The following is a 27,184-nucleotide window of genomic DNA, read 5'->3' on the forward strand; positions in this document are numbered from 1 at the left end:
TGAGTGTTTTCCAAAGAACGCACACCATTTATCTCAATCAGTGCTGAAGTGACCGGAGCTAAAAATACACAGAACCACGCATCGGGGTGGGGCCGGCGCTTTATCCGGACCTGCAGTCCGCATGCCCCGCTGCTTATTATAACCGCCGCTATCGTGTTCCAGCTGTCATCTAATATCGTTAGCCCCTTAATGGGCTTTCGTTGGGAACAGTGGAACCGGTGCCAGCCGAGCTGGGAGGAGTGACCGCGTACAGGATAGGTTTTCTCATTCTTTGTGTTTGGCAGCGCGGTCGGTACATTCCAGCTGATGCCCCGTGTCGAATTTCCCCCTCTCTGCCTGCGTCTTATCAGCGGGACAGAGCTGTGGGTCAGGTAAAGGATACGAGCAGCCTTGGCGCTCAGCCCGGGTGCGACGGCGGCACTACCTAATGCAGTGCTGTCGCGCGAACCACTCGCCGTATGTTTCTCCGCTCCTTGTTGTCGTGCCTGGCGGCGGAGCGTGTGGCAGGGCCATTGTTAGCGTGTGACTGGCCCGGGAAAGGGAAACGCAATCGCGTGTCTGTGCTCTTTTGTATCCCTTTTTAGCAGCTGAGGCTCTTTATGATAACTGAGAATGTATTTGCGTATGTAGTGTTTTTTTCTTTTTTTTCTTTTTCTAAGCGAAGAATTCATTAGCCCTTGGGATTGTAATTATACACATTGTTTAACACCTCTTGTGTTGATTGAGAGCTGTCCCCAGGATGTGCTATGGCTAGCCAGTCTGAAAGCTTGTTGTTAGATGGTAGTAGGGGAGAATAGAGGGTGCTCGTCACTTCCTGAGTATAGAGAATTTGTAGTGACAGACCAGGGCAGTTCAACTGCAGTACTGCTTGCAGCCTACAGTGGACCTTACTGACCACTCCAGCAGCTCTTTCCCCATGTTTTAAGGGTTTTACCTTGATCCAGCTCCCCTGCACGAGGGATATAATCTATTAACCTGGTCCCATCTCTACAGTCTGAAAGGGGTATAGATAAACATCAGACTGTCTCACACAACGGAAATTCATGTTAAAATCCAGACTAAATATCAGTGACCCTTGCTATGCTCCAGGGGTGTTTTTTACAATGATAAAACCGCGAAAGGGAGAATGTTCCCGACCTGCAATATCCCAGTATTTTTTACTACCCAATAAACCTTCTCTCCTTGTACTTGGTTGATTCTTTAAAGGCTTACAAAAGCCTGGAAGGCTACAAGTGAACAATGGCTGGATTGGTCTTGAATGTTTAGCTGTGGAGTATTCCTTATAAAAACTGCATTGTCGTTACTGGAAGAGTAGCCTAGAGTAGTGTCACTTGACATTAGCAATGGAAAGTGTCACAATAAGGGCTGTAGCGCTAGCTTGATTTCAATGTTGGTGCTATCACAAGCTCTGTATTCAGTCAAACATGGGTTGTTGGTGTGAAAGTGTTTTCACACATTAAAAAGTAGCATTTGCCTGTTCCGAATAAGCTTTATCAGACTACTCTATCCATGTAAAGCTAACATTGTGATGAACTGTCTTCTTAATATGGATGGTTTAGCTGAAGCTTGCCTACAAGGTGCCATTACCAGGTACCGGAAATCCATTTATTTCACCTTACAGGATCTTTTGGCATATGCTAAAAAGATCTCCCTTTTCCATGTCCCCTCTTGGGCATAACCATTTTAAAATGTAAAAATTAAACTGAAATGAATGACACTGAATTAGTGCCGCTCCCAGATTTGGCATAGTTTTGATCAAGGCAGATGCATGCTGGGATTGTGTGATGTCAACTACAGGAGCTCTATGGTTAGTTAAGTCGCCCCAGTCATTCCAGAACTTTTAGCCTACCCATGTTTCCACTCTATAGGCTTTGTCCCATGTTATCACCATAGTAACAGGCGCTGAGAGTTATGGTTTAGTGCTGTATTTGCAATACCAAACTAACAAAGAACATGATTTCTTCTAAAGAAAATTGAAACATTCATAAGGGCCATAACATCAATTGAAGAATCTGCACGGAAAAACTTCCCGATATTGTGTTTATTTTGCTGTTTTGGGCAGTGTGCATCATTTTCAAGAACTTCATTTGTAGTCAAAAAACTCATCAGCAGAAAATGCCTTTCCACCCCAAAGCTGTTTTTCTCAGCAGTGGCTGTGGGTGTAAATCTTATTTCTGGATTGAAATGGCATCTGAAGCTTGGATGTAAATTCCCATCTGTCTCTGATATTTGTCAGTCCTGCATTTTTTAACGCCCTGAGGGATAACGGCTCTCAGGTGATATTTCATTTAAATTTTATGCAGCAGCTCTGAACAAAACAAGAACCCATCTCTACAAAATGCCACTTTGGCTTTGTGATGGTGGATTATTTATTTTCTTTTTTCCTTTAGCACAAATAAAAGGAGAATTTGTTTTAGAAGACTATTTTGTAACTTTGCCTATGTTTACATGCCCTGTGTCCATCCATCCATTCTCTATACCCGCTTTTCCTGAGCAGGGTTGCGGAGGGTGCTGGAGCCTATCCCAGCGTGCATTGGGTGAGAGGCAGGAATACACCCTGGAGAGGCCGCCAATCTATTGCAGGGCACACTCACACACTCATACCTATGGGCAATTTAGAGTCTCCAATTAGCCTACCTGCATGTCTTTGGACTGTGGGAGGAAACCGGAGTACCCGGAGGAAACCCATGTGGACACAGGGAGAACATGCAAACTCCAAACAGAAAGTGTCGTTTTTCAATTAAGCGATAGAGTATCTAGCAATTTCCCAGCCACAGCCAATTATTAGCAATGGGGATGTTCCTCCTGGTGTGAATGAGGAGTTTATGATTGTGAGGTTTGTGAATGAGGGGGAAAAGAGTGATGTCACTTCAGTCTCTTTTCGTTTATGCTGTAGAATGATACCATCAAAGACAGAACCAATGGTAGAGAGGCTATTCACACCAGTAAGTCCCATCTCAGGGTCCTTCTGGATTAATACTGTCCCCACACAATGGACCCTTAGCCGATTACACATCTCCCTACAGGACTCTAAGCCAGAGCTTGCACAGTTGGGGTTCGATTCAGGCTGTAGGGAACAGCACTGCATTTAGCGCAAGGCTTGTGGACTCGCCTCTCAGGAGCCCTTTGTGCACCCTGTCCACCTTTGTGTGCATGCGTCCCTGTCTGTATTAGGTTCAGGGTTGATGTAGCCATTCCCAGCCTGGTGACCCACATTTTATGTCTCTTAGCCCCAGTAAATTATCTTGCGGAAGACAACAGTTATCTTGGCTGGTGGTGGGTTGTTTGTGCATTAATTATTTGCATCTTCACTGCAATCATGGCCTAATGAAGGAGGACAGGAAGACTCTGTGTGATAGGAGCCTCTGTGCTACAGCCTTTTCTGTCAGCATTCTGTTCAGTCTATTTTCAGATCTGTCAAACCACAAACCACTGTTTCCTGTTTAGTAAATGTTCTTAGTCTTCTTAGAAACTAGTTTTTTGTGTCGGCTTGTTGAAAGTCATTTTTAGTCAAATTCAAGTTCTTAATATTTGTTCTGTTTTATTTGAAAAACAGTCTGTAATATTTTCATCCTCTCCCTAAAGTCTGAGTTAAACTTCAATAAAGATTTCAAACATTTGGAGGCTCTTTTGAAAAGAATCTTCTTTTATGTGCCAGCTCCAGATTATATGTGGTGCTTTCGGTTAAACTATGAAGGTGTCCAGTGTAACATTAGTCACGTTGCTCAAAAAGCTATTTTCCAGCTCTCAGACTAATTCATACGTAGAAAGTACTAGACAGGGGGAACCACGAGTTTGTCGGAGCTGACACCTCCCCATTAGTTAAACTCCGCCCATCAGTCACTCTAGTCTTTGTCAAGGGCCAAGTGATTTACTATGCTACTTCAGTAGTACCGTGACTGCACTACAAAATTGGTTTACCTGACATTGTGGTTGTTTGTACAACCTTGGTGTACTCCTGTGCATTGGACTATTCATGAACATGAGGATACCTGTGCACATTCAAGTACTCTCATGCCTTGGAGTACTCCAGCAATGTATTTATTCCAGTCCTATAGATGCATTATACATTACTAGACACCTTTACATGTAAAGAGGAGTGAAAAACAAATGTTATATAATTTGCTGTGGTCAAGTATTAGTTTTGAAAGCTCACATTCAATATCACTTGCTAAAACAGTCCCTGATTATAATTTTTGGCTGGACCGCAACAGCGGGGCCAGCCCTACAAACGCGAATGTCTGTGACTGAGTGGCTGAGTGATGAAGTTACACCATTGGTCGGCCGGATCACGTGTGTCATGACAACCATATAAACAACAGCGCGAGTACATCATTTTCTCCTCAGGCAGCATGACAAACAGGGCAGAGGATAGGATTACGTTACCGGAGAACAAGAAAAAAGGTAGATTCAACTAGCTAACATTAAGTTAGATAGATTTTACAGTTTAAATGAACATTCGCAATGTATAATCTATTGATGTTCATAGCCAACTAATTCTTACTAAGATTAATAATATATTGTGAAATAATGTTCCAGCTAACGTTAGCTAGGTAACATAAAGAGATTTGCAACTATATATGAAATAGGTGAAATATCGGTAACAACCTGTACCTATTTATGTAGGAAAAAATGTCCTTGTTATCCTCCAGTGGTTATTTTTTCAGTACTTTCGCGATTTTTTTCAGTGCCGGCAAATAAGTCAGAGGTGGCCCAGCGCTAGCTTTTGGTTGCAAAGGGGACCTGTATCAACCACCCCATATAAATGAATGTAACTTGACATAAATTTGCTAGCATACTGTATACGTGTCCTGTCTTGCGTATTTGAGGTTAATATGAGAGAGGGTGGTCGCTATCGGCACGTCCAGGAATCCACATGCACAGTAAGACTGTATTAATATAACTAAATGTATATGTACGAAGTTGGTTTTTCACATTTAGACAGTTTATTATGTATATTTCTACAGGACTTACATTCTAATAGGTAACGATGTCCAGTTTCTCTCTAATAAATTGCAAAGTAAATACACTAGCGGTTCAGGTGTTCGATGCACATCCTGCCCCTTGGGTGGTCCATAATAGGTGCTTAGCTATGCCCCAAAGTTTTGAAGGGAAAGAAATGCCTTCTAGTTATAAAATATGTAACGTTTGTGGTGGCTATTACAATATTTTAATGTTCTTACTGGTTGCGTGATCAAATATTTGTGATGTGAGAGAATTATCTAACTTTACTCATTCTCAAATGTAACCTTATTGGACAAGTACACAGGCAGGAGTAGTAGAGGCGAGTGGAGCAGGAGAGCAGGGTAGAGCAGGAGAGCACAGTGAAGCAGGAGAGAGGGCAGAAAGAGATGAGTGGAGAGGAGAGAAAACGAAGACTAAGCACAGGTTATCAGGCTGGGACCCTAAATGGGTAGACAAGACTAGGTTCCACCCATGGCTCTCAGCCAGGCTGCAAACTTTGCCACTGAGGCTAATATACAGTGCCCTCTGTAAGTAGTGGGTCAAAGAGGCATTATGTATGAATAAATAGATGTTAGTAAATATGTTCTAATGTTTGTTTTGTAGTCAAGTGTCATTTTATTTCATATTTTTAAATGACCTAATGATATCCACTCCGACGCCGGCGGCACACGTGCGCCACCCAGGTACAACAAAACCCTTTCCCCCCACTGCTGAAAAAAATCCTGGAGGAAACAGTTAGGTCCAGCCATATACTAGTTTTTAACTTGGTCTTGTATTTAATATTTATTTGATTTGTGACATGTGCATAAACATACAGTACAGGGTTCCCGCCAGTGTATTGCAAGCCCGGCGGCCCGCCGTGCCTAAGTTGACCCCCCGCCGGGCCTAAGCATCGGGGAATTAAAAAAAAAAAAAAAAATTTTATGTATTTTTAAGATGTTTTAAAACTACAGTTACAGTGGGGCGACTCATTTGAAAAGCTCACCAGCGACATCTGTTGGTTAAAACGTGAACGCAATAGGAAAACAGCAGGTCTGAGATCAGTGTTCTTTACCCTCATTGTGCGTAGAGTGACATTCAACCTTTTTACAGTCTCTGCATTCAACAGGCTTCCAACTATCACAAGCTAACGTTACCTAGCAAGCCACCATTTCTTATTTAGTAGGCTAACTAACCTCATTACAAACTGCGTTATCACTTCATCTCGTCGGTAAGTACATTCTTTTTATATTAACTTAAGCAGTGTGTAGGTAACGTTAAACTAGTAGCATGAATGTAACGTTCGATATATATTGTAACATTACATGACTTATTAATCGCCTACAAAATAATGACTTAACTTGTTTATTAATAATGTTAGCATGATGGCATTGATGTGCACGACAACGTTGTCATAAAAATTTTCCCGACCGTGAACACCAGAGACTGTAAAAAAAAAAGACTGAAAACTGCCTGACTTGTTTACATTTTGGACAGATGTGGCTACAGAGTAAATCCATCGTTGTTTCCGTCCCAGCGCTTTCGATACAAGTAATATCGGAAAAATCCTAGAATTTCTTTTTACGGTGAAGAGTGCCTGACTGGCAAAGAAATGTGTTAACACAGCGGCAAAATTTGGCTATATCTAGAAATACCACCTTTGGGGGAAAACACTACGGTTGAGGGTCAGGCACTCTTCACGGTAAGAAGAAATTTCAGGATTTGTTCATATTGCTTGTGTCTAAAATGCTGCAACGGAAACAACGATAGATTTACTCAGGAGGCACATCTGTCCAAAATGTAAACAAGTCAGGCAGTTTTCACGGTCGGGAAAAAAATTATGACAACGTGGTCATGTAGCTAACTTAGCTAGCTAGCCAAACAGTCAGTAACACAGACTTCCTTGGTGCCATTTAGGGATAATGTCAAGGAGGAAAGGTAGCCTACTGTAAAAGCCAAAAAAACTTAGACTGTTTTTTTAAATGTTTAAATGTGCCCAGCATTCCAAGGCTTGTTGTAAGATTCAGTAGCCAATCAGGACTTGAATACAAGTTTTTTGTAGAGTGCAAAAACCTTGATATTATTTATTTTAATTTAATTTCTTTTGTTGTTGTTGAAATGTGCCCAGCATTTCAAGGCTGTAAGAATCAGTAGCCAATCAGGACTTTTTTCAAGTTTTTTGTAGAGTGCAAAAACTTTGATATTATTTATTTTAATTTAATTTAATTTATTTTGATGCTGTTGAAATCACAGCATTCCAATCACAGACTGTACATTGTTGTCAGATTCTTTGTAAGACTCTGCTATGCTGTAAATAGTTGTTGATTTTTAAAATGTGTGTTGAATAAATGACTTATTTATAACAACATTCACATTACATAGTCATATTTTCAAATCTCCAGTCAGCTTTTAGCACTGACTTAATTTAGGGCCCTATGGAATCTGTGTTATAGCTTTTTTCAATTCTCAATTCCGTGATTCCGTCCGTGATTCTGTTATCACAGAAACTATAGGGCCCTACCTTAATGCTGCCATCAGTCTGTCGCTGGCCCGCGCCGGGCTCCCGTCAAAAAAGACACTTAGCCGGCGGCCCGCGCTGGGCCCTGTCAAAAGATACTTGCCACCGGGCCTAACAACTTTTCTGGGGGAAACCCTGCAGTATTTAATAAATGGTCTGATGCCATGTATCATAAATTAATTGTAGATTAATTATAGAAATTTGGTGAAAACTATGGTGATTGGTCATTTTTATCATTCAGAGTGTGTGCTTTTTTAGTTTTGTTTTTTTTTTACATTTTTTTTTTAAAGAATGTCATTGGTTTTTTTAGTTAAGCCAATAGCTGTTTCTTCAGGATTTCGTTGATAAGCTTTTAAGCTGAATGGGGATATTAATGTTCTGGACCCTGCTGGTGTTGGCGGGGTCACACTGCATTCCTTTCAGTGCATTTGCCTTGGCTGCTGAGGTTCCGGCTGAAACCGCCTGTCGGGCAGTACCAGGCTGTTCTGACACTGGGCCCCTGCGTGGCTCTCTCCCTGTACTGGAGGCAGAGGGGCTCGTGCTGGAATCAGCAGTTTAACAGTGGAAGATAAATATGACATTAAATCCGATATCAATCCAGGTATCAAGTTCAAAAATCAGTCTAGCTCTTTATTACCCTGCAGTATACCAACCTTTGTTCTTGTCTACTTCAGTCTTTTTTGTGACCACTTTTGTGGCAGGTTTTTTATAAACACCAGGCGGCCACAAAACCTGTGGTGTGGTGATCTAGGGTCAGGTGAGTGGGTGTGGTGATCTCGGTTCATGTTCAGCTGGTCCATAGCACTGACCTTGTCCATTACGAGCTAAAAGGCAAAACTGATCCCAGATCAGTACTCCTACTCTAAAACGCTTTATGAATTTGGGCCCCATTGAATATGTTCTCAAATAAGTCTGAATGAATGTGTTCCTGTGGATAGTGATTTAGAATACTTTTTACTTTCTGTATATTTGTAATGCAAAGTAGTATTCACCAGTATTCGCCTGACTTATTGTTGCCTCCCCTAAACAATTTGGGAGGGGGCGGACAAGCACGGGCTTTCTGAGAAATGTATGACGTCAAGCCATTTCTTCCTTTCACACCGCAGTCTGCAAGGTGACCCTGGTTGGTTCAGATGATACACTTCATATGCAGTCTGAGCGAGCAGACCGTGGTGCCCATGGTTGCGGTCGAGTGGTGAAACCGAATCCCCCCTCCATGGGCGATGCTGCCACCAAATATGCGTCACCCTGCAGGGCTGTTTGATATCAGACTGCAGGGTCCATCTGCACACTGGAACAGTGCCTTAACAGGAAGAGCTGCCAGCAACCCCAAGATAGTGCTTTTTGAATGAAAATGGATGGCTATTTCTATGGTAGATCAGCCATCAAAATTGCGACCGTTTTGGTCGCATATGCTCCCGAAATTTAATCTGTGTGACCTCGAAATATCATTGGGAGCATTTCTGCGAGTGCAAATAATTGTTCTGGTGCAACCTTTTTTTTATTTTTATTTTTCCAGTCGAACGTCCCTTTCTCTGTACATTCGCTAGTAGCACACTCCGTGTGTGCCTTGTGAGCAGACTGTGACCATTCTAACCAATCAAACGTGAGCTTGACGTTCTTACCTTTACTTTCAGATTGGTTAATATTAGCCTTCAATCACTCCCTTTCGCAGCACTTCACTGTCACGTGACACAGAGAGCTAACACTTTAACTAATGTTAGCTGAAAACGAAAGTTTATGATCTATTTATTAATGTTACCTAAGTAACTAGCTAAATTGGTAACGTTAGCTAGCGTTACCGAAAGCTAAAACGAAAAATCGTTGACGACGTTTCGTCAGGTGCAGCGTCTTTTACTGCTACCACAGAGTGTAAGTGAATGTGATGATGAGAAAACGTTTGATTACGCTGACCTATAAAACGCTATTCCAAAAGCAGAATTAGACATATTATACATTGTTAGAAAGCTTATACCCTCACCTACTGAATAAATGAACTGTCAATCAAGCCAGACTGTACTAAATAGGGCAACAACGCCGAGAATAACAAGTGTGGTATTATGCACAGCCATTTTGGAAGGTACCCAGGCATCACAAATGCGCGTATATTTCACAAACGGATTGCCCAAGACAAAACCAATGGTAAGGTTATCTATTTATTCAATATTTAGTCCCAGATATTGACTGTAGAATGACATGGTATCATTTTTTAAAACTTTATTTCGTTATTCCATGAGCAGCGTTTTCACTGCTGTATTGGCATATCTTAGGGGTATTGTCGGGTTTATCTTCTGCAGTGTATATATAAGTATATTTTTATGACATCATTTTCCTACACATTGATTCACTGGGGTCTCCAACCTGGAATATGCTCTTTAAGCGTGAGAGTTTAACTAAGCACGGAGTCAGCGCGAAACACTAAATTTAAACCAATTCTGTTTCTTATGAAAAAGAACAGCATTGACATCAACATGACTTATGCCAACGACGAGTCATGTGCCAACATCGTCAATGTAATTGCAGATACCAGGATATTGCGTAAAATCTATTACATATATTGTTGGTGCTCCTTACATTTTGGTGGGTGCTCCTAAATGTTTGCTGGTGCTCCTAACTTTTTGAAGTTGGGAGCACCAGTGCTACCAAGTAAAAAAGTTAATTTCGAGCCCTGTAGATGTAGTGTTATGTGTATGTGTCACAATGTATTGTATGTGTCTCCCTACTGTACATGTCCGTCAGATGGCCTGGTGGTCGTAGGTGTGCACTCCGCCAAGTTCCCCAACGAGAAGGTGCTGCGGAACGTGGAGAGCGCCGTTCTACGGTATGACATCACACACCCGGTGGTGAACGATGGCGAGGCGCGGCTCTGGCAGGAGCTGGAGGTGTCCTGCTGGCCCACGCTGGCCATCCTGGGCCCACGAGGGAACCTGCTCTTCTCCTTGGTGGGGGAGGGGCACCGCGAGAGGCTCTTCCTGTTTGCGGCCGCTGCACTGAAGCACTATGGCACGAAGGGGGAGCTGAGGGACAGGGACATAGGCATCCGGCTCTACCGCGACTCCCTCCCCCCCTCCATCCTCTCCTTCCCGGGGAAGGTGACCGTGGACCGCTCTGGGAAAAGTCTGGTCGTCGCAGATACGGGACATCACAGGGTTCTCGTGCTGTCCACTACTGGACAAGTGCTCCACACTATTGGCGGTAAGCAGCTCTGTTCCAAGGATTCTTTTTCGCAGTAATTTCAATCCAGAGGTTTGTGTGTAATTCTTTTTAGATAACACACCTAAAAGCTGGGTTTTCACCAGTGGGTATGTGCATTGACTGTGTAACTGGAAATGGGTAATGTATGTGAGTTGTGAAAAAGGAAGTAAGTGGGTGTTTCTCAATACCGAGAATGCAAAGAACGGACTTGTGTCCTTGGGGAGATCGTTCTTGGAAGAATGAACTCGCAAGCTCACCAAGGACAGAGAACGCTGTTATATGTATTTGAGATACCATGCGTGCTTGTGACGTGTGGTTACGCTACCTGACAGTCACTGTCCTCGGTGTATTCTAGTTTCTTTCAAAGGCTGCTTTACATTGGTTTGGGGTATAGTTTTATTTAAATTTTAAACTAGCGTTAATTGTAGGCTACTTAAAATATCAAAGTGAACAAAACGTCTCTTTTATCCTCTGTTCTCTAGCTAGTTAATACATGTCAGTTGCTTAATTCACAATTGCTTTCTATACCAACAAAAATCTACCTAGCGCTTTCAGCAACAAGGGCAGGCTTGGATAAACCGAAGCAGCCAACCAAGCGTCAACAAGTTAGCCGAGCCATTCCAATCATTTAAAATTGCTCTCTGTATCAGCTAACAACTTCAAGTCAGCGTTTGCTACAGCACACAACTCCGCTTGCCTCTGTTGATGCACCCCCTCTACAACAGAGGCTAGTACTGGCTACAAACCAATACTTATTCACAGAAGCTGTATTTAAAATGAGTTAAAATGCAGCTATTTCTCACCTCATTTTCGTTTGTGGAAGATTTTAGTCACATTTATTAGTGAAATGAAAACTAAAAAATGTTTAATTCGGCTCGGCTAACACGTAATAGGCTACTATCCTCTGGCTTTGAGTTGGTCTCTAAGGTAACAGATTAAACTCTGAATTAGATGTTGATGAATTAAATGTTTTTAGTTATATGTTGTATGGTTAAAATGAGCTGAAATTCAGTTATTATAACATATTTCTCACATCATTTTCATTCTTAGACGGATTTTCGTGACATTTATTAGTGAGATGAGAAAACAAAAAAAGAATTGTGACTGTTCAGTGGTCTCGTCTGCCATCGCGCAATGAATGCTGGGATATTTGTGTTGTCAAGTTCATACAAGTTACCAACCGATGCATCCTCGGTAAAATCAGTGTGTCAAGAACACTTCCGGGAATTTTAACCGTTCTTGGCGAAATGCGAACTTGTGTATTGGGACAGTACTTGGGCCGCTAAAGATGACGTTTCACAAGGACACAAGAACACAAGTACAGACAAGAACGCATATTGAGAAACAGCCATTGTGTAGCAATTTGCGTAATGTATTTGGACTGCATAACAGGAAGTGGGTAATTTTTGTGGGCAGTGTAACAGAAGATGGGTAATTATGTGGGCTGTGACAAGAAGTGGGTAATTGCGGGCTGTGTAACAGGAAGTTGATAATGTATATGGGCTGTGTTACAGGAAGTAAGTAATGTACAGTATGTCGGCTGTGTAACAGGAAGTGGGTATGTGCATATACTGTAACAGGTCCAGGGAGTGGATGGAAAGATGGACACATTTCTGAAGCCTTGTTCAGTGCCCCCCAGGGTGTGGCCATGAAGGGAGAGACGGTTTACATCGCAGATACAGAGAACCACCTTATCAGAAAGGTATCCAGTTTACACACATTTACTCACACACGTCCTCATTCATTCTGTCTTTCCCTGCTTCTGCTTTTCTCCCTCTGAGTCCTTACACTCCACCTTCTTCCCTTTCTGTCCTCTCTCTCTGTATCCCTCTCTCTTTCTTTCTGTTTTGTATGTTGTGGTTTTCCTTGTCAAAGAGTACCTTTTTATTGGACCCTGCATCTGCTCCGTGGCCAGAATGTATTTTGTAAAGCTGGTGCTCCTCAACCTTGCGCTGATTGCAGTGTAGGTCACCCTGCTTTAGGTGAACCCAGAATTAGATTGCTTTTTTTTCCTCTTGGGAACATGAGGGGGAGGTGGCCTAATTCAGCCTTGCACTCATTATTAGCATTTTCTCTGAAAATGCAATACGGTTTCACAGAAGTATGTTTCTAAATGCATTTTCAATGTGGTTTTTATCATATGGTTTATAGTTGGCCAATAATGCACAGCCCCATATTTCAGTTCAATAAAAAGATGAAGAAGGAAAGGAAGTCAGATCAAAAGATTGTTCTCGTGTCTCCCGCCTCGCTTTCACCCTCTCCCCCTCCCTCCTCAGATTGACTTATCAGAAGGGCGGGTCAGTACCCTGGCTGGGATGGGAGTGCAGGGCACAGATAAGGAAGGAGGAGGGATGGGACCCCAGCAGCCAATCAGCTCTCCCTGGGACCTGGCCTTGGGAACTGCAGGTAAGTCTAGTGCACAGTAGGCCTCTTATTTGTTATAATGTTCTGTTTTAATGGCTGAGTAAAATGAGACCCCTCAGCAGACGAGAACAGTGACGGCTATGAGTGATGCGGATCCTCTCGATTTGTGCAGTTCATCTGGCGGATTCATATTTCGGATAAATTGGATAGATGGGTTTCATGTCTTGCACCGTGGACCGCAACCTCTAAAATTGATAAAGCTGAATCATATCTGTAAGCGGTTTATAAATTCCGGCATCTGTGCGCCATTAGCAACGGTGCGCTGAACACTATTCTCATTAAATTCATATTTTGTTTGGCTGGGATGTTTTCAGATTAGTGAATTTACAAAAAATAAAACATGAGGTTCTGGTCTGTTTGTCAGTCTATTACTGATGTGGATTTTATTGAGCATTTCCACTGTTTCACAAACCTAAAACCTAAAAATAAATTTAAAAACTTGACTATGTCCCTCCAGGACTATAAGTTTTAGGGGTGTAAGAAAATATCGATACACTTGAGTATCACGATATTATGTTTTGTGATACTGTATCGATTGTCAAAAACACTATCGATTTTTAATTAATAGTTTACATGCAGAGATTCGTGGCAGACAGTGGTTCATTTTGTGTTGTGTTTAAACCCCCGACCGCTAGGTAGCAGTGTTGTAATCTATCTTCAGCCATTGGACTCTTCCACTCCAACGTAACAATGTAAACTGAGACAGGAAAGGCGCACCGCTAACGCTAGCATTAGCAAACCTAGCTGACTAGTAACGTTACCACCGATGGCTGAATCCGAAAGAGTTTACCTAAAGAATCTTGCAAGAACTTTTATTTAATTTTTTTTACTGATATAGGCAAATGTTAATTCCTTTGCTCAGATTGCACAAAAAGTAGTGCTATGATGTTGGATGTTGCAGGGACTGTGATAAATGCAAATGCAGATTCCACTGTTCTGATCGCATAAAAAAAGTTTTTTTAAAATTAACTCAGATTTTATGCATATGGTGTGGTGGTGTGTTCTTTATACTATGACAGTTTTCCTAAAATTAGATTTAAAAAATTGTAATATATCGCCTTGCTTACAATATCGCAGTATATCGCAATATATTGAATCGTAACCCCTGCATAATGATATGTATCATATCGCCAGATTCTTGCCAATACACAGCCCTAATAAGTTTACAGGTCTGTGTCTGTAGAATCAACAAAGTTGGTGGTGTACTACATTACAATTGTGGTGTACTAGTGTGATATACTATACCACAGTTCTGGTGTACTAGTGTGGTATAGGCTACTACAATGCAGTTCTGGTGTACTAGTGTGGTATACTACAATGCAGTTGGTATACTACATTGCAGGATAGTGGTAACCCACAGAGGGTTGTGGGTTTGATTCCCTTTGAGCAAGGTACTTGACCTGACCTGACCTGCTTCAGGAAGGGTTGTGTGTGTGTAAAAAAAAAAAAAAAAAAAAGAATTTAATCTGTGTAACTCTGGATAAGGGCATCTCAAGCCAAAATTTAATGTAGTGCAGATTGGTGCTCCTCTTCAATAAATCAGTTAACATTATCACAGTTTATTTTTTATTTCAAGTGAACCACATTGAAAAAGTTTTTGATTAATTTAAGGAGGGCTGATTATTTTATTATTAAGATAATGTCAAAGGAACACCTGTATTTTTCTTTTGTGAATTTCTGATGAAGAAATAGTTTAATACGTCTAATTTATTAAGAGGAGACAAGGACCCAGACAGGGACCCACACAGGCACAGTGTGCTGGAACCACAGTGTACTGAATGCCGGCTCTCCCGCTGACTGCGTTTAATTTCGCTCATCCGCTCTCCAGCGATGAGCCGGGGCTTACTCTCACTTTAGCCTGGGATTGGAGTCGCTCTTCTGTATTGCGTCTGCGTTCGTGCGGTTTCTGGGCAGCCGAGCCTGTTTTTCACTGCCCGCTTCCCAAAATGTAAAATCCAATATCGCGCCGGGATTTATCGCCCCGCCGGAGGCACGTACCTCTGATCTCCCCTCTGCCTGCCCACGATCCGCCCACGCGTCCCGCGACCGTCGGGACGAAATCCGCGCACCAAGTTTAAGTTAAGTTTTCTGCGGTCCAGAAATCGGCAGTGTTTCCATCCGCACTCATTTCGCTCTTCATTTCACGCATCTCTGTTCTCGTCTTTGTGTTGTGAAATTGGCTTGTGTGCGAAACTGGTTCATGCGGTGTTGCTTCAATTGGGCCCGGATCCTTGAGTCGAGCCAAGTTCGGCTTCATTATCCGCAAGGGAAATTCTCGTAGCAAATGCTCCGAATTGACAAAACAACAACACAGACTAAACATGTTGACAAATAACATTACACATCTCAGTGACAAAAATTCTCATTCCACCCCTTCTCTCCTCTCACCTCTACCTTTTAACAAAATTTCACAAATCTAATGTGCCTGAAGGTGCAACGTCAGTCCATCGGGTAAAAAATAAATTCTACATTCCGACTGTGCTCACAGGGGACCCATGTGCGATCTCTTTTTATTCTGTTTATTTTGGTTCTCTGAGGGTAATTTCTCCCACAGGGTGACGGCCTGTGAGGTGCCCTGTTTGCTAACAGGTCTGAAATCACATCAGTCATCGCTAACCGCTTCAGATGAGTTGCTGCACCATGTTCTCCACATAAAAGACCTCCCACTGGGCTTGTTGTATCTTCCGGTACTTGACCCTGATCCTGGAGGGCCACAGGGTCTGCTGGCTTTCATCGTCCTTTTAAAACCTGTAATTGGTTTAGATCCGAGAAACCGGGTGAGTAATCAACTGCTTTTAATGAACAATTTAAGTTTTGAGTGACAGTGAAATCCAGCAAGACCCCATGGCTCTCCAAGGTGAGGATCGAGACCTCTGATTCAAACAAATACAACAGGAGGGGGGTCCTAAATTGTCTGCAAACATGTTGACTTGCAATGCCACACTGAGTCCAAAACCCATAACTGTGGAGTTCAATTTGGGCTGAAGCTGGCCAGGAACCTTTTTTTCAAATGAGAAGCTGCAGCTTTACGACGTACGATGGAAAAACAATGGCATGACTTTGCGTGTGAACATAATGCATCTGCAATGGAAATGGTCTTATCGTTTGGCTTCCATCCACAGTTTGTCTGTTTGTTGTTTCGTGGCTGAAGTCGGGAGTACAGCATGACCATTTCTGGAAACGGTCGTGACCCCTGAGACCTTTGGAAAATGTCCTGGTTTGAAAAAACATTGAATGTGGTAGGGCATGTAATCTGGAGCAAAGTGGGACAGAACCTTTCAGCTTTTCTGTCAGCGGCTGATAAGTCCGTCCTAAAATAAACCCTAGAGCCGGGCTTGACTGGGCATTGGGCCCAAGGAATGGGACCGGTGAACGTAAACGGTATTTTTAACCATTTTTTAATGCATTCGGCCCTGGTACAGCACAGATTAATTACGAGGCCCTAGCAAACCGAACTGCATCTGTAAAATGGAACCCAGTGCTCTTAGCAGGATTAGCCACCTTGCAACCTGTTAATTGAAATATGTTCCCGGTTCGTCCTGGTATAATGAAATGTGTGCTTCCCTGCTCTTATGCACTGCTGTAATAAGTCCCTACCACTACTCTTAACCCTTTAAGGTGTAGGATCACTTATGTGTTTAGAATATTCTTAACTGAACATTCTAATGCTGATGTAACAATCACTACTGATAACTGAAAGCAATGGAGGTCTAGAACACTCACTTGGAATGTTGAAAAAACATTCCAAAAAACCTGCTCTTTAACCCCTTAGCGCACATGCCAAATCTGGCCAATCCTTGCTCGTTTAGGGGGTACCCTATTTACAGCTTTAACTCCAGATGTGAGGATCACAGAGACTTGAGAAATGGCTTAAATTAAGCAAGACATTTGTACAATTTACAATACTAACGCAGATTCCTTTATATTCATAATTTCGGAAGAAATAAGGTGCCGGAAATACAATTGTCTAGGCGAATAATAAAAAATTAATTTGCTCTTTTTTTTAGTTTGCAATGAAATACTGAGATCCCATATATACAGCAGGTTAAACTATACATGTCCTGGATCAAAAACTCCTTGATCACAAGTTCATAAAATCTAAAGGTGGATATGTAGAACTACTAAAGATCTATGAAGCAAAAAATAAGCAGTGTACCCAGCGTCTCCAAATCTATCCAAAATGTCTAAATTGTGCTGTAAATCACAACATATTCATGTATTTCACTACAAATCAACTGTTTTGACTCAAGAAACTCACTGTTGCATCATTTTCAAGTCTGAATATCAAACCTTCCGTCAGTACAGTGGAATAATATATCTAGGGAACATATCCAAAATCTCTCCAAAAATGAATAAAATGCTTTTTGTCCATTATAAAGCATATAAATGAGCCACTTATGAAGGTTTAAGATGAAGTATTGATGTCAGATTAAAAAATAATGCAAAAACATTGTCACACAATGCAGTACAGTACCTAATGTGTAATAATTAACTCTCGTATGTATGTCTGTACTCTAAAGTATGTAATGTTTTTTTGTATGGGGATGGGACGACATGAAAACAATATTCAACCGCCCACCACATTTTGGTAATGTTTCAGTTGAGGTCACATCCGGTGCATTAAACACGAACACAATTAGCAAACCATTAAACGCTTATGTTACTGTGTGAAATATCCTCATTCTAAAATACCACTGACCTATTTAAAGACACTCAATTTCAAAAATAACGTATATAACCGAATTATTTTCAGCAGTAACACTTACATTTGGACGATGAAACCTTATCTTGGTTCAGTAGATGGAGACGGAGACAGAATGAATGCTGTCACTCCCCAGTTCTAACTTAGCCCAGAAAACAGTATATCAGCTAGGTCTATCTGCAAACATGCCTTAGCCATGCTCATAATTTCTCAAGAATTAGGGTATTTTCCAAGTAATTATGAAAGTCATTGATAAAACTTCACCAGGTGCAGTGTCTTTTACTGCTACCACAGACTGAAGCGTAATGCAGTGATAATGAAACAAAGCTTTTGTTTACGCTGAGCTATACAACGCTATTCCAAAAGTAAAATTAGACATATTATAGATCGCTAGAAAGCTTATTCTGTCACCCATTGGATCGATTAACTGCCGATCAAGCCAGATTGTACTACAAAGGACGATAACACTGAAAACAACGTGTGGTATTATACACAGCTATTTTGGAAGGTACCCAGGCGTCACAAATGAGTGTATATTTCAGAAAAAAGATTGTCCAAGACAATATATGACCATTCGTCTCGAAAGGGACATCTCTACGAGTAAAACCAGTTGTATGGTTGTATATTTATTCAATATTTAGTCCCAGATATTGACTGTAGAATGACATGGTATCATTTTTTAAAACTTTGTCTTGTTTATTTCATTATTCAGTGAGCAGCATTTTCACTGCTGTATTGGCTTATCTTGGTAAATGGACTGCATTTATATAGCGCTTTTATCCAAAGCACTTTACAATTGATGCCTCTCATTCACCCATTCACACACACACTCACACACTTGCCATGCAAGGTACCAATCAGCTCGTTGGGAGCAATTAGGGGTTAGGTGTCTTGCTCAGGGACACTTCAATACACCCAGGGCGGGGGATCGAACCGGCAACCCTCCGACTGCCAGACAACCGCTCTTACCTCCTGAGCTATGTCGCCCCCTAGATCTTAGGGCTTTATCTTGTTGCTGTAACAGAATACGATTTTTGAGTGGTGAAAGTATATTTTTATCAATGCCCAGATAGACAATAGTGTCCCTTATGTCTTGGGTGGGGGGTGTAGTTGCAGGTGAGACTGCAGGGAGGGGGTGCTTAAGTGAATGATCAGAGGGACAATGGTGGCGCTGCGAAACCCTACTAATGAAACTAATGAAACTAAAACAAAGCGTTTTTGTTTTCAACGCATACTTTGGTTGCAGGAGCAATGAATGTCTGAGTTGAACAATCTAGGCACGCCGGCGTGCCGACCACTAGGTCGTGTGCGCTATGAGCTTAAAGGGTTAACTGCAGTAGTGTTAATGTCACTGTACGAAGACTCCATTCAGTGAGCAGCTGGAGATTTATGCCCCTGTTGGAATGGTTTAGAGCTGGATAGAAGGACAGTGCAATGACTTTGCCCCACCTAGGATTCAAACCATGCCCCTATGATCTGTAGCTTAGACCAAAGGCTCCTGCGTGAGACTCCTGGGTGAGGCTTCATGAACCCAAAAATGGAGATGACCTTGCGCTGTGGATGGCTCACTGATTTGGATAGATCCATGGTGTTTTACAGCAGAGGCCTGTCATTGGTTGATATCAGTCAGTTGACTGAGAGCATGTGGGGTTACTGAAGCTGCACTTTTCTCTAATTGGCCCAGTCAGCTCGGCCATCAGCCAACCTGAAACGGAAACAAATGTATTCAAATTCTCTGGCCTTGAATTTTCCTTTACATTCTACTCTTTCCCTTTCTGTGATTCTTCCTATTCTTTGTTTCATTCTTCTCTTCCTCCATTTTAGTTTTTTCTTCTCTTCTGATCGATTGCTATGCTGTGTTCTTCTCTTGCTGTTTTTTGGTCTACTCTTCCACTCGTTCTGTTTTCTGTTCTACTCTTTCCCATGGTCACATTTCATGTTCTCCTCTTCCCTCTGTTTTTTGTTCCCTTGTTTTGTTTTTATGTTTTTTTCCCCTGGCTGTGGGTTTCCTGAAATCCCCTGTGGGGCCCAGTGATGATAGGTTTAGGCTCCGCCTCCTTTCTCCCGACCTAACGCTTGTCCTCATACACAGGACTAGTTGGAACTTGAAATGAGCATCCAGTCGTCTATAAAATAATTAATCTTCTTGAGTAGCTTTGGTTTGGATGTTTGCAGGGTTGATGCCCCTATTATGAGTGATAAATTGTTGTTTGGCACTGCAGAAATTTAACAAGCAGCATGGCTTCGACTTTGATTAAGGCTACTTGCTCGACCAGGCCATCCAAGGTTAAAGCCAGCTGTGATGAGAGATGCAGCGAACATTGTCACAGAGCTATTATTAGACGCACTGTAACCGCTGCTGTCTGATCCGCAACATCGTCTGCTTCTCCCAGCGCTTTGACCCCTGCATCTGCTGTAGCAGGGCCTCATTTTCTACACAAGAACGCAACCCGCACGCGTGCGCTTCCTTCTCTGCACTTCCTGCACGAGAGGCGCCAAAACGGGGAACTTACTCCAGAAACCACTTCTCGGCGAATCGTGACATTGGCACGGTTTCGCCTTGGCGCCGGGGAACATGGATTGAACCGTCTGTATTCCGCAGTGTTTTTACTTATTTATTTTTATGCCCCCAGCCTCCGTAGGAGGCAGGAGGGGCATTATGTCGAGGCCCCGTCCGTCCGTCCGTCGTCTGTCAACAATTGGGTTTCCGCTCATTTAACAGAAAACACCTTTGTCGATCGGGCTGATTTTTTGGTGGTGAATTGGACTTGACCACACGAAGGCTGGTTTCGATCGGTGACGCCACCATTCATCCAATATGGCTGCCTTCATGTGGTTGACCATAATCAGGGGCATATGCTATACTTTGCGGTTTATCAGTAAACAATGCACTATTTTTACAGCATATGTTTATTTTGTCATTCCGATGTGAAAATAAGATATTACACACTGTTGATGCGTCTCCAAGAGAGGAGACGATTCACCTCATATCAACTTGCGATCCCCGTTTCCAATGTCAGTTTGAAGTTTGGCGTCACCTCCCTCATGGACGAGAACAACAGAGACCATATAAAGATGATATTACTCCTCCAAGGTGTTGCCCATGTAAAATAGGGGGGCTGGCATTAGAGGGCTCATGATCTGAGTGGTTTGAGTGTGGTGTTAAAATTTTATTGGCGATCTGTAGTGCAAAAATTCAGTTTGGAACCCAAAATAAACATATCAACACTGAAAACTTTTCTGAATGCTTAAAATAACTCGAGGACCCTACAGTCGGGGGCATATGCCACGCTCTGCGGTGGCCTTGTTTATTATTCCCCAGGCCTGTTCCTTTAATATGGTGTCTCTGCTTTTTCCCTAAAGCATTGATTCCTTTGAGGCTCAGTAATGCAGTCTTACTCCCCCCTGTTAAATATATATATGAAATATAATTTTGTTGACTCGATGGCGCAAAATTTACAGATGGCTTAGGCGTTGGTTTTAAATAGCTGCTGGCTGTTGGCGAGGGACCCCGCTGGAGCAGGGTGATACAGACTGGTCATCGCTCAGGAAACCCTCTCGTCACCAAGAGGAGCCACATGTTTTCTTTTTTTTGTTTTTTTGTCCCCCCTGTTGGTGGCAGCCACAGAAACAAGCCCAAACAGCCATCGTGTGTTAATGAGCGCAGGGACGAATCGCGGTGTCTAGCCAAGTTGGCCACGTTCCCTGTGCCCCTTTTTGTTTCCAGAGGTCTTGTGGTATGAAATATGTAAGAGCTTTTCAAATGGGCCAGACTAAGCCCTTCAATGAGACCCTAGGTAAAGCTACACTCCGCCCAGAAGGCCTGAGTTTACAGTTACACAGCACGGAATGGGATGAGCGGTCGTCCAGCTGCTGCCATTTTGGGCCGCGTGCGTCTGCGTGCTTCTGTCCATCCAGTGTGTTCAGCTGGGCCTGTAGTTTGCATTACTGGCCCAGTCAGTTCAATCTGGACACATCTTCCAGTGTGCTTTGGAAACACGTTGCAGTTCTGTGTTTGAAAATGGAACATGCACCCATCTTTTGGCTGAAGGATTTAAAAGGTGCCACCATGAGTAAATGATTAGGTTAATTTGGCAGTTAAATTAATTAGAACTGGAGGATGAACAGGGGTACCAGTGCAGTGCGTGGAAGGTCTGGTCTGTTTGCCTGACCGGTTTTAGCAGTAGCCACTGCTAACCATGCTCATGCTTGGCTCCAGGTGGCGAGGAAGACAACGTGCTTTGGATAGCCATGGCTGGCACACATCAGATCTGGGCTATGTTTTTGGAGGATGGGAAGCTGCCCAAGGGAAGGTGAGCGTATCCCCTTCCAAAAATTACCCATCATTCATTTGTGCTTGGTAGGTGTCATTATGAAATAAAGTCAGATTTACAAACTTTTGCAGACATGAATATATTTTGGTATTCAGTATTAAACAACCATGCTTCAGAGGCATGTTAAGTGAGATTCTTCCAGAGAAAATAAGGTAACTGTTATCTATTGGGTGTTGATAAGACAGCCAATCAGCAACAAGGTTGTACAGCTTCCATGTGATGTTGTAATGTGTTTTTATCAATCACAAGGAAGTTGCATGGTTTTGCTGCTGATTGGCTGTCTTACGGTCACCAATAGATTACAGTGGTGACATTTTTATCTGGAAGCAGTTCACGCGACCTCTGAAGTGTGGTTGTTTACTACCGCATAAGGTATAATCAAAGAGAAAAAGAGGAAAAGAAAGGTAATGTACCATATGGTAGCGACAACCATTACTGCATTCGATAATTGTTGTTGCGGTATATCACCCAGCCCTAGAGGAGCTCTATTTGTTCATAAAGAAAATTGGAACCCTGGTTTCTTCAATTATTAATATTCTTTACACATTTATATTGTTTGCACTGCAGTAAGTTTGTTTTAGCTGAGAGCACAAATAGAACTGCGTTTATATTGAAATTGCTCGCTGTTTGCCTGCTGCCACCAGAATCCATGCATATATATGGCTCTTTTTCCTTTTTGTTGATTCTGTTATGTGACCTGCCGTGTGTGCACACGTGTATCTGAGTATGTCAGTATTTGTCTTACATTTATATTACTGTTCCAAACCACGTGTTTGTGTGTTGTTTCGCTTTCAGCGAGTGTAAGAAAGGCACGTGCATCCGCTTCGCGGGCAGCGGTAACGAGGAGAACCGGAACAACGCGTACCCCCACAAGGCGGGCCTGGCCCAGCCCTCGGGCCTGTCCTTGGCCCCAACGGAGCCCTGGAGCTGCCTGTACGTAGCCGACAGTGAGAGCAGCACCGTCAGGACCGTGTCCCTGAAGGATGGTGCCGTCAAGCACCTGGTGGGGGGCGAGCGGGATCCTCTGGTGAGTCCCGGGTCGCCTCCTGTGGAGAGCCTCAACTGTTTACGCCTTTTCTGGTTTGCTTCCTATGGTTAGCCCCCTGTTTATAGCCCCCTATTTTTGACCCCCATATGATGCTCGCCTCCTGCGGTTAGCCCCCTATCCTAAGCCTCCTGTGGTTAGCCTCCTATTGTTAGCCACACATGGTTAGCCTCCTGTTGTTAGCCACACATGGTTAGCCCCCCATGGTTAGCCTCCTATAGTTAGCCACCATGGTTACCCCCCCCCATGCCCCCTCCCTTTAAGGCCCCTTCTCTAACCTGTATCTCAGGGTCCCCTGTTTTCTCATTCTCTGGAACGCTTAGCCCATTTTTACTCTGCTCCCACAAGACACACTGAGCTGTAGGAAAGAAGGGCCCAACCGTGTCTTTCAGTGTCTTACAGCCAACCCCTCCTCCACACATAACTGAACCCTTATATCATTTTATTACAGAGGCTAAGCAGGGTGTCAACCAGGCTGCTCAATACATTGCTCTCACATGGTGAAGTACTAAATCTGCTTCATGTCTCACCTGTACATCTTTGTAGCATTGTCCATTACAGGCAATGGTTTTCATTATAAAGACTGGTTGGTAATCTCATTGTACTTGTGCACAGAGAGGGAGAATGTCATTTAATTATGATTATTTTGGGATCTTGCCTCAGAGAATGTTAAAATAAGCCTGCTGTTTACTTTATACAGTAGATGCCATTTAAATATAAGCTCAATTATTGTCAGTTTAAACTGAAGCTTCACAAAGCTAGAGCATCTAATGAGTCAGACTCAAGGTGTGTGTGTGTGTGTGTGTGTGTGTGTATGTGTGTGTGTTTGTGTTTTTTTGTTGTGTCTGTCACAGCTTTGCTTGTACTTTTGAACAACGTGCCTATAAATGCAGATTACTAGTATTAATATTTGGTAGCAACTGACTGGAATGTCAAAAACGTAAGCAAAGCTGCTGGCAAGCTTTTTTTGTAAAGAATTATCAGAAGCAGCCATATTTGAAGGAGGCGTTGCCCTATACCCCTAATGAGCATGCAAGTATCCAAATCATTATTCTGTATTGTGTGTCTCCAATGTTTGTGTCCTTTGATGTCGTTTCCTGTATATGGACATAAAAGTATTAAATGTGTGTGTGCATGTGTGCTTTTGCACTTGAATGAATTTGAATCATTTCGAACCAAACACTTAAATGTAAAGCCTATGATTGTTAAAAAAAAAAAACATGGTAATATTGAACATCAAAGACAATATATATATATATATATATATATATACTGTCTTTGATGTATACTAATTATGCAGGTGGTAATTATTCACACTGATCAATGTATGGTAATTAAAACTTGTTGAAATAAAATGCAGTGTATCTCCTTATAGGGCCCAAGTAGGACGTTTTCTAATTGGAATGGCTCAGTTCATCAGTGGAACTGGTCTATCAATTTCCAACTGTTTCTTACTCTATTTCTGTTTCCTCTGGGGAAAAATGTTCTGTTCCTCTTAAAAATAAATTTATAGAAAAGATTTAAGTTTTATTCATGAAAGCTTGACACTATGTTTAATTCCATATGCAGTTTGGAATCGGCAAAATAACCAAAGTAGTCTGCTATCTTAGTGGGTTAAAATTCATAGTATGGTAATATAATCAAACTTGCAAGAGTGCTTTTAACAGTCTAGTGTGATAGCCATTTATAGTCACAGATGGTAGTGTGACTGTTCCTAAATGTGTTTTGTTTCAGTTTTTCCCCCATTTCTGCAAATTACATTTTAAAAATAGAGATTTTATCCAGTTTTGATGTACTGCTATTAAACATATGCTTAATGCGATGAATGAAAACCATCTGTTTCAATTCCATGTGTGTAATCCGATTAATTAATTCCTCTTTGTCAGGTAGTGATTATTTTAGGCAGAGCAGAAGAATAGCACTTCAAATCTAGCTTTAGTGACTCCCTGCTTTGGTGAGTTCCTGCTTTAGTGAGTTTCTCCTTTAGTGAGTTTCTGCTTTAGCGAGTCCCTGCTTTGGTGAGTCTCTGCTTTAGCGAGTCCCTGCTTTGGTGAGTCTCTGCTTTAGCGAGTTCCTGCTTTGGTGAGTCTCTGCTTTAGTGACTCCCTGCTTTGGTGAGTCCCTGCTTTAGCGAGTTCCTGCTTTGGTGAGTCCCTGCTTTAGCGAGTTCCTGCTTTGGTGAGTCTCTGCTTTAGCGAGTTCCTGCTTTGGTGAGTCTCTGCTTTAGTGAGTTTCTGCTTTAGTGAGTCTCTGCTTTAGCGAGTTCCTGCTTTAGTGAGTCTCTGCTTTAGTGAGTTCCTGCTTTAGTGAGTCTCTGCTTTAGTGAGTCTCTGCTTTAGCGAGTTCCTGCTTTGGTGAGTTTCTGCTTTAGTGAGTTTCTGCTTTAGTGAGTCTCTGCTTTAGTGAGTCTCTGCTTTAGTGAGTCTCTGCTTTAGCGAGTTCCTGCTTTGGTGAGTTTCTGCTTTAGTGAGTTTCTCCTTTAGTGAGTCTCTGCTTTAGTGAGTCTCTGCTTTAGTGAGTCTCTGCTTTAGTGAGTCTCTGCTTTAGCGAGTTCCTGCTTTGGTGAGTTTCTGCTTTAGTGAGTCTCTGCTTTAGTGAGTCTCTGCTTTAGCGAGTTCCTGCTTTGGTGAGTTTCTGCTTTAGTGAGTTTCTGCTTTAGCGAGTTTCTGCTTTAGTGAGTCCCTGCTTTAGCGAGTTTCTCTTTAGCGACTCCCTGCTTTAGCCTGTCCCTGTTTCTGTGCCATCACTGCCACCTGTATAAAGGAGTATCAAGTTCTGTTACCATAACAATAATATTCTATGACTTCTAGGTCTCAACGGTAACAGCAGTGCCAGAGAAATCATTAAAACACAGTCAAATAAGATGTTTTATTCATACGTTAGTTTTGCGTGTTATTAAAACTCGTATTTTTAGCAGGAGTGTTTGTAATGGAATAGTGTGCCTGACTGTGGCTCTTACTGTTACCACCGTGAGTTCATTTCCTTATAGGGTTTGTTTGTCGTGTCAGAACCTGTTTGCCTTTGGGGATGTGGACGGATCAGGGATAAACGCCAAGCTCCAGCACCCTCTGGGTGTCGCCTGGAACCCTCACAACGGGCTTCTGTACGTGGCCGACTCCTACAACCACAAGGTGGGTGACAGAAACTTGACCACACCCCCCTGTTTTACAACCACGCCCCCTGCACTGTGACTTCATCCCTTGCATTATCACCAACCACAAATTTTTCACTGTAACACCTTTTGCACAATTAGCTGATGGTAATGTGTTTGATTATGTCCAGATCAAGGTGGTGGACCCGAAATCCAAGCAGTGTGGCGTTCTGGCGGGCTCCGGAATGGCCGGCGACTCCCTCGAACCCGGGTTCGACCGGGCCACCTTCAATGAGCCAGGAGGTCTATGCGTGGGAGAATCTGGGGCCGTGCTGTACGTCGCGGACACAAACAATCACCGAATCAAAGTCCTGGACCTGGAGGCCCATACGGTGTCACTGGTGAGGCTGAGGGGAAAGCAGAGCCACAGAACTGCTTGGTTCACCGCAGGAAGCGTGACTAGATGACACACTCGCTCGCAATAACGCATTAGCTATTGACACTATTGACTCATTATTTCTTATTATATATTCTCAGTAAGTTAAATGAATTATATTTTCTTATTTTATTTCTACTACATGATCTCAAAGAGTAAGACATTATCTAGCGGAGCTACAGAGTGAATCAAGTGTAACGTTAGATGAAATTAAATTGACTGGACGAAACACGTGAAAAAAACTACAATGCGCTTTCGTGCAGGTTACCCGCGCTAACTGTTGGTTGATTCACTTCTCCAACAGCAATCCTTCTCATGTTATCACGACAAAGCTAGTTAACATGGCTTAAAATGATCCACGTTAGAAGTGCTCTATCTGTGTTTTTACTGTCTGGTTAGCTTGCTACGATGACACGTGACTAGATGACACACTCGCTTGCAATAACGTGTTGGCTATTGACACAGCATCATATAGTAGCTAATATCATTATCTCA

At 42.5% G+C, this 27,184-nt stretch overlaps 1 protein-coding gene and 1 long non-coding RNA gene across 7 annotated transcripts in view; both read left to right on the forward strand.

Moving 5' to 3' along the window:
* nhlrc2 (NHL repeat containing 2) overlaps positions 1 to 27,184 on the forward strand; it is a 41,953-nt gene that overhangs the window by 8,591 nt on the left and 6,178 nt on the right. For all 6 annotated transcript variants that reach the window (XM_064321249.1, XM_064321252.1, XM_064321248.1 and 3 more), the window contains 7 exons: positions 10,202 to 10,657; positions 12,238 to 12,359; positions 12,934 to 13,063; positions 22,003 to 22,096; positions 22,913 to 23,144; positions 26,171 to 26,293; positions 26,445 to 26,654. In XM_064321249.1, the coding sequence (XP_064177319.1) occupies positions 10,202 to 10,657; positions 12,238 to 12,359; positions 12,934 to 13,063; positions 22,003 to 22,096; positions 22,913 to 23,144; positions 26,171 to 26,293; positions 26,445 to 26,654 (1,367 nt within the window). The remainder of the gene's footprint in view (positions 1 to 10,201; positions 10,658 to 12,237; positions 12,360 to 12,933; positions 13,064 to 22,002; positions 22,097 to 22,912; positions 23,145 to 26,170; positions 26,294 to 26,444; positions 26,655 to 27,184) is intronic.
* On the forward strand, positions 8 to 7,719 carry LOC135247606 (uncharacterized). The gene is made up of 2 exons (XR_010328244.1): positions 8 to 4,984; positions 6,181 to 7,719. It is a non-coding gene; the product is annotated as an uncharacterized LOC135247606 (long non-coding RNA).

Source organism: Anguilla rostrata, chromosome 2 (genome assembly GCF_018555375.3).
Source record: "Anguilla rostrata isolate EN2019 chromosome 2, ASM1855537v3, whole genome shotgun sequence".
NCBI lineage: Eukaryota > Metazoa > Chordata > Actinopteri > Anguilliformes > Anguillidae > Anguilla > Anguilla rostrata.